At 23.3% G+C, this 8,548-nt stretch overlaps 1 protein-coding gene across 3 annotated transcripts in view; it reads right to left on the bottom strand.

The window, feature by feature from the left end:
* Window positions 1–3,779: 3,779 nt before the first annotated feature.
* Window positions 3,780–8,548, bottom strand: part of LOC126897242 (uncharacterized) — a 7,779-nt gene continuing 3,010 nt past the window's right edge. The window contains exons 1-2 of one of the 3 annotated variants that reach the window (XM_050670706.1): window positions 7,159–7,259; window positions 3,780–5,411 (exon numbers count right to left, since the gene is read on the bottom strand). In XM_050670706.1, the coding sequence (XP_050526663.1) occupies window positions 3,873–5,342 (1,470 nt within the window). In that variant the 5' untranslated portion in view covers window positions 5,343–5,411; window positions 7,159–7,259 and the 3' untranslated portion in view covers window positions 3,780–3,872. Of the gene's footprint in view, window positions 5,412–5,893; window positions 6,061–7,158; window positions 7,260–8,548 lie in introns of those variants that run through there. The other 2 variants (XM_050670704.1, XM_050670705.1) reach the window with 2 other exon arrangements.

Below are 8,548 nucleotides of genomic sequence, written 5' to 3'. Positions count from 1 at the left end.
GAAAAAAAAAGGGGGAAAAAAAAAAAAAAAAAAAAAAAAAAAAACACATTATAGTAAAACCAATACCTTCTCAGCTTCGCATCGAAGCTAAAATTTCAATAAGTTTAATTTCTTTTGTCATATGAACTATATTCTATGTAAATTAAATTATATAATATTCATAAGAGTCAGTGTATTCCCCTTTTAAGATATTTTAAAATAAAATAAAATACAAAACCCAGAATTTTAACACAAAAATAGCATATTTTTGAATACGGTAGCCATTTTCACCAAGAAGAAATTGTATATTTCGATTTTTTTTTTTGTCATAGTAAATTATATAATATAAGCTTTAATTTAACATTAAATAAAACTGAATATTTCCGGAACATTTTCAAAAGTTAAGTTCAAAATGTTAGTTTTTGTAAAAAAGTTGCTATTTTAAATACCCCCCTGTGAGTAGAATAAGTGTTAGATTTTCAAAAAAAAATAATATCAAATGAAAGGAAATTACCTAAAGTTTCAATATAAAAAAATATTATTTTGTTTTCGTTAATATTTCAATAAGTTATAGTACTTTAAAATACAAAAAAACATCTGGAGCTGATTTTTTTTGCAAATATTACATTTTTTGTTGAATTTCGGCAGCCATTTGCACATAGAAGATAAGGTGTCGGGAAAATTTTTTTTTTTCATTTTATAGTACATAAAATAAGCTTTAATTTGACATAGGTTTAAAGGACGCAGTATTTCCGAGACATTTTCAAAAATTAAGTTGAAAAAGTTAGTTTTTGTAAAAAAAGTCGCTATTTTAAATCCTCCAGTGAGCAGGTTAAGTGTTCGATTTTCAAAAAAATTGTATAAAATGAAAAGAAAATATCTAAGGTTTTAATATCAAAAAAAAAAAATATTGATTTGTTAATTTATGAAAAAGTTATTGAAGTTTTAAGAAAAAAAAGTGAAAAAAAACCCAGCACAGTGGTGACGTGGCATAGTTGATTCAAGTATAATGATATCTGACAGTGATTAAAATCACTATCAAAAAAAAAACGCTTCGATGCAAATCTTTAGATAGTGTTTAATTTTAAAAAATTTGTGGATTATTCCAAAAGCTACATGATCTGCTAGTTCATTATTAATATCGTAATTAAGATAAAGTATGTAGAATGAAAAAGGGATTATTAAAAAATATTATTTCTCATAAAAAAATAATGTTGATCCATACACTTTTCAATATGTCATAGCATTATAAAGTTAAAAATGTAAAAAATAAAATCGAGAGTTTTCACACAATAATAGCATTTGGTAGCCATTTTCACCGTGAAGATAAAATAAAGTCCGAAATTTTTTTTTTGCATAATAAAGTAAATTACATTAGCTTTAATTTAAGATATATATAAAAGTGTCAGACTTTCCGGAACATTTTCAAAAATCAAGTTGAAAAAATTAATTTTTTGTGAAAAAGTTGTAATTTTAAATCCCCTCCTGTGGGCAAGTAAAGGGTCACATATAAAAAAAAATATACCAAATGAAAGGTAATGATATTATGCATCTATATAAAAAAGAATTATATTGATATGTTCATTTTTAATAAAGTTATAGTACTTTTAAGTAAAAAAAATTGAAAAAATTTCGAAAATTAGCGATTTTTAAATTTGTAATATTTTTGGAGGTTTCCCCCATTTACGGGGAACGAGGGAATTTTTTTTCAATTTTTCAATTTTCGTATTTTAGATACGATTTGTGATCTTTTGACACGTATCATTGAAAGAAATCAGTTCGGTGAGAGCTGAGAAAAGCAGAGGTAGCAGACACAAAAAAAAAAAACACATCTTAGTAAAACCAATATCTTCTCAGCTTCGCATCGAAGCTAAAATGACGAAATTTACCGATTTTAAAAATTGTAATTTTTTTGGAGATTTCCCCTATTTGCGGGGAACGAGGGAAATTTTTTCATTTTTTAAGGAGAATGTCTTCAATTAGATACAATTTGTGATCTATTGACGTATTGTTGAAAGAAATCGGTCTAGTGAGAGCTGAGAAAAAGTAGTGACAGACACAAAGAAATATACACATGGTAAAATTAATACCTTCTCAGCTTCGCTTCGAATCTAAAATGTACCCTTCACTTGGTAAGAACAGCCCTACATTTGTAATAAATCTGAAGCATTACAAAAAAAAATTTGTTATAATAAAATGAGAATGATCGAATAATATCATTCAAATTATAATGTATTAATATAAGTAAAAAATATAAAGAATAAAATAATTCAAAATTAACAAAAATGAAATATTTTTTGAAAATTGATTCTTAACGTTAACAAAATATTATATTATGATGAAACTCTGAAGAAATATTTTCCTAAATGCCTAATGTTAAAATACAAATGTCAATCAATATGTTTAAATGGTTTTTACTCATGTTTAAAATATAGAAGTAACATTAACACAACATATTTTAGTGCTTAGCATATAATTTAAAGATATATTTTTAAAACGTAAGAAATATGACCCAAAAATTTTCTGGTAACGTTATCAAAATATTTTAGAACTATACATAAAACAATATAGAAATATTGCTAGAATGATGCTAATAAGACTTTAATATTCATATAACATTATAAAAATTTAAATTGTTAACTGGGAATAATTAACCTGGGTTAAGCAGATTTCTGATTATAATTACTTTTAAATGGATGAAGACTTTTGAATCACTATATATTTTTCAAATATTGATTTTATTATACAGAATGATTTTTTTATTATAAGCCACTCAATTACTTACAAAATAATTTTATTATTATTATTTTTTTTGGTTATCTTTAGTTACACATTATTCTTGATTTATTAACTATGTAATACTTTTTAAGTTCATTCCTTATGCCTTGTAAGGGTATCAACTTTGTTTTTTTAAATGGGAACACATATTTTAAATTTATTGAAATGTTTAAGTTTTTAATTCAATAGTAAGTGGCATTTGAATTTTTAATATAACTTAATTCGTTTATTAGATATAAACATTTAAAGTTTCAAATTTTTAAGTTAATATACATATATAGTACACAAGGTATTACAAATACAGGTAGCTAATTGGTTTTTATGACATCAATATTCGCAGGTACACAACATTGATATGATCAATTTTAGTAAGGCACATTGTTGTGAGTTTATAAATACACTCACTCATAATATAAAAAGTTTATCTATTGATAGTCATAATTAATAATAAAAAATCCGTGACTGTGGCAGCAATGCCATTTACTATTAAATTAAAAACTCAAACATTTTATTAAATTCAAAATATGTGTTCATATTTAAAAAACAAAGTTGATACCCTTACAAAATATAAGGGATGAATTTAAAAAGTATTACATAGTTAATAAACCAAGAATAATGTGTAACTAAAGATAACCAAAAAAAAAAAAAATGTAAATTATATTTATTTTGTAAGTAATTGAGTGGGTTATGATAAAAAAATTACTCTGTATAAACTACTGAAATAATATAAAATTAATTTTGGATTAAAATAGCAATATAAACAGGATTGATATAAATAATCGACTTTTATGATATTGAAGATGCTAATCGATATTAATCTTCCGTTACTAGTTTAATTTAATTTAAATTACAGTAAACAAATAAAGTTTTATTTTATTTAATACAGTTCAATTTAATTACTAAAAGAGATATGGATTAATAATTATAAATTAATATAATGAATCAAAATGAATTTTGGATTCAAACCATAAATTGTATATGAAAACGAATAATTTAGATTTATAAATAACTCATGACACTTTAATTTGTGTAATTTTATATCACATATGCTATAAAAATTATAGATAATAAGAAGATTACTTTTTTGAAAAGTTTCCAAATAAATATTTTTATTTTCAAATATTATGATATTTAATTTTAATGGGAGTAAATGTAGTATTTAAATCTAACGCCCCATTACTATAGAAATTCATAAAATTAAATTTAAGTATAATTAATGATTTTTCAAAATTTCCCACAAATTTGAAGGTTAAAATAAAATTTTTTAAAAATGTTTTAGCAAAATGACTGATGTCAGCTAAATCTTTATCATTTAAAACAGGAATCCATGAGTTTTTAATATCGTCGGTCAAAGCTTGAAGTCTATCTAATTCATTGAAAATACTTAAGGTATCAAGCTTTTCAAAAACTTGAAATCGTGATGAGTTTTTAAAAACTTTTAATATTTCTTGTTGGTTAATACCTATTATGTTTATATCATTAATAATTTCATTTTTTAGTTTATTCAATGTAGGCTTCAATTCTTCGAAATCTCTAATGTTAAATTTTTTATTTCTCTGGATAAGTTTGAAATGTATTGACCATAATAGCGGGTCTTCACTGCATAAAAAATCTATGAATGTGGTGACGAGACAAGACAATGTGGACCTAATAATTTTATCAATGTTATCACAATATATATCGACTATTTCAAATGCATTGATAAATAATGATAATTGTAACCAAATGTTTAAATAAATATTAATCTTAACGGTTTTATGTATAATGTCATGGTATTTGATGAATTTAAAAGGATTTTGTGCCCACTCTATAGTACGATAATCTATTAATAATTTGGCTTTTTCTGTACGAAGATGATAACTTAATTCCGTCCAATCAATACCTAATTTTTCTGTTAAACTAAATAGTGTATTTTCTCTGTAAAAATAATCAGCTAATATTAAATAATCAAAATGAAAAGCGGAGTTATAAAAATATATTGAGCTTAGGTTTGTGACATTATCCGGTGGTACAGTTAAATAGGTGGAATTATCTTCATAATAAGATTTAATAAAGTCGTACACATTGGATATACCAAGAGTTTTATAAAAGTGCGGATGTCGTATATCTACTATGTTGGGTAAATAGTAGTTTTTTTGACAAAGTTTTAAATAGTTTACTATATCATTTTCATGTTGTTCAAAATTTATGGTGTAATTTGAAAAAATTAAATAAGGCCAACTATCAGCTGCACGTACGGCTATGTATGCTTTCCACAACCAGTTGTGAGCAAAAGAATGTCCAAAAAGTAATACTGATAACATTCTCGACATAATATTTATAGCATTTGTATAAATACTTGGTTCACCAAAACTTTGTGGTTTATTTGTCCGTAAATCCTCTTTTATTTCGGTTAATAGATTATACACAATTATACCATTTACGCATTGCAAAGATTCAATTTTTTGTGAATATTTTATTAGTGATTTAAATTTTGAATCTAACATAATATTTTCAAAATGACAGGTATTCGATAAATTATAGATGTCTTCTTCATTTAACTGAATGTTCATCCCTTTAATTGATTCAAATGTGTGATAAGACATCAGTACATTTTCTATAAATTCTCTACTGTATGTATTATAAATGAAATATTTTCCTACTTGATAACTTTCCTGAATGTCAACAAAAATTTTAAATTATAATTTTTATATTAAATACAAGAAATCATATTAGTTCACAATAAAAAATAAAATTGTAACAAAATCCAGATTACGACCCATATGGCAAACTACAAAGATCTGCAAATGATTGTTTATTTAATCAAAGAACGAATAATTTGAATTTGACTCAAAGAAATGGGAAAATAAAATGATATAATGAAATATTTATTTTGATAATTATTATTTTTTATCAAAAAAATTGATGTCTATTATTATAAATTATTTTTAGCTGTATGATAATTTTATTAATTATTATACATAAAAAATAAGAATGACACATGTAAAAACTTGAATAATTTAAGTCAAAATTTTGTAAATTTCATGCTTTATTTTTGTCCCAGGAAAAATAAAATTGTAGCTTATATATTAGATTACTTTTTATACTTATAGAAAATTTTTTTAAATAAAATTACGATTTAAAAATCAACACCTACCAATTTTTTAAAACTGCTATTTTCTACTTGATCCATTAAGATGATATGATAATGAATAATATATGACAAAAATAACAATGAGCATAATATAAACATTTTCAAGTACAATAAGTTCGTGTTATGGATGAATTTGATGTAAAAAAATTACTATAAGCTTATAAATTCAAAACAATTTTAATTATTATAATTTTTATTAAATATATATGTATATATATATATATATATATATATATATATATATATAGTATTAATAGAAATAGAGACATTTTTGAGTGCATACAGGTGTCTGAAAGAAATATGTGTTTAAAAATTTTTATAATAGCAGTTAATTTAATCAGTCGTGTGTTGAAAATAAATGCCTTGCTATATTAAATTTTATATGCATTTGTATTTAAGTTATTATTTAAGAATAATGACATTAGCTAGGTTGAGTAAATTTATTATGCCAGTAAATTAATGAATAGGGTGGCTCCATTATGAATACACCCTTCCCATTCACATTTTTTTAAACTTATTAAGTGAATCTAACAATTTAAAATATTAAAAACAGTCTAGAAAAATGCAAAAAGTTAGAATAAAAATTTGAGTACTTGTGAGATGATAATTTCTATTTATTTGCTATTATGTTGTAGATATAAGATAATAATTTCTTCGTTGAAAAATATAACAATAATTATTTCACTATAAATTATTTTTTACTTAGTTAATAGTTAGATGATAATAAAAATATCAAAAGTTCTCTAAGAATCAACAAATAATTTTTTTATATATTTATAAATATTTTACTTATTGTGCAAAGACTAAAAATAATAACCCTTTCAAAAATGATTTAATATAGATGAAATCAAAAAATTACTAGGAAAAAAATTATATATTACCTATAATGGGTTTAATTTGGCCGCCAATATATAAATTTAGTTAAAATAAATATAAGTCGAATGCGTTTGTATATAAAAATTGATAAGAGTTAAACTTTTATTCGATATAGCTTATAATTTTAACTTCAAAGTATCTGAAGTTAAATTATTAGATTTTAAAGTGACCATTTTTAGGAATTTTTAGGCCAAGATGATAAGACAAAAATAAAAATCATCTGGCTCAGTTAATATGTATACATAACTTTATTATAATATTACTATTTTTTTTATTGTTAAGAACATAAAATATTAAAATGTAAGAGAAAGATGTATAATTTAAAAATTTTGAAAACCTGTTATTCAATAAATATTTAATATAAAGTATTTATACATAGACGACGATTTTACCTTTAATTTGTAGTTACAGAGACAAAATAGTCTCTATGTTGGAATGAATATTTATAGTCCAGATAGAGCTATCAGTGGATGTTATAAATGTAGCTTTTTTTCATTACTTTAAGGATAGAAGACTTAAACTTAAATCTTCTTTAATGTATCTCCTATATTAAGTTTAATAACATGATATTTTCTTTGTTACTATAGCTTGTTCTAAAATTTTTTCGCAGGAAAGTCTAAATATAATTGGAAATAAATTTTCCTAATCATTACATTTTACAAATATGACAACTTTTATAGTCCACTATTTAATTTATTTTTTTATTTAATCACAATATTAATGAAGACGGGTGGTAGATAATAAACAAAATTTGTTCATCCAATTTTTTCAAAGTTAATGCTGAGCGATCAGAAGAAGCTTTATCAAGCAGAAGAATAACTCTTTTAGGTATTCATTTGTACTCCTGAATTATCGTTATAAGTAGATGAAAAAGTTGAAAAACTTCTCACAAAAATAGTCTGGTTCAAGCTTTTGGGTGATTGTAATAATCACATGTAAAACATCGCACTTCAACATATTTTGTATGTACTGGTAGCGTTGGAACACATACTGTTCATTCATTTTATGCTAGATTTATGTTTGAGAATTGATTTTAAGATTGTGCAGTAAATACTTTTGAGTGTAATATTTTCCAGAATACCTGACATCTACATGTACACTTGGTCAGGAAGTAGGTTGAATTTAGAAAGCAATGAATTGAGGGCCTCATTTAATAATATTGCAATAGTCAATCGCTACTTCATTTCGGCTTAAATATTTAGCTATCTTATACCGTGTCGAGTTTCGAACCTAAACAACTACTTTTTTGAAAGTTTTCCTTAATTTTCAAATTTCCATGAAACTTTTTTTACAAATTATTGGCTCAGAAATCTAAATTCCTTCAGAGCACTTTTGCTTAAACAATTAAAAAAGATCAGGTTCTCTGTCATTTAAAATGCTTTTTTCAAAATTTAATCAAACATAAATCAAAACGTATGTTATTGAAAAAAATTAAATATTAAAGTAATAAATTATAAACTGTAATATTTTTGATAGTTAAACAATTTAGGTGAACAATGCAGTTGAATAAACATATGCCAAATAATTTTAATATACTAAAGGCTGTAAATGTCTTCACTAAAATGAAAAATTGTAAATAACCTTTAATTTTAATGTTTTATTAGTTAAATTTTTCATTTTTTTACGTATTTATATTAATATAGTGTATATTATTTTAATGCTATAATAATTTACAAGTAAATGATATGCATAAGATTTGCGATTATTAAAGACAACTATATTAGCTTCGATGCGAAGCGGAGAAGGTATTAATTTTACTATGATGTGTTTTTTTTTTTTTTT

The sequence above is a fragment of the Daktulosphaira vitifoliae genome, unplaced genomic scaffold, assembly GCF_025091365.1.
Source record: "Daktulosphaira vitifoliae isolate Bord-2020 unplaced genomic scaffold, ASM2509136v1 Scaffold_2, whole genome shotgun sequence".
NCBI classification, from domain to species: Eukaryota; Metazoa; Arthropoda; class Insecta; order Hemiptera; family Phylloxeridae; genus Daktulosphaira; species Daktulosphaira vitifoliae.
Note: the sequence above shows the minus strand (reverse complement) of the source record. Positions and strands in the feature narration are given on the sequence as shown.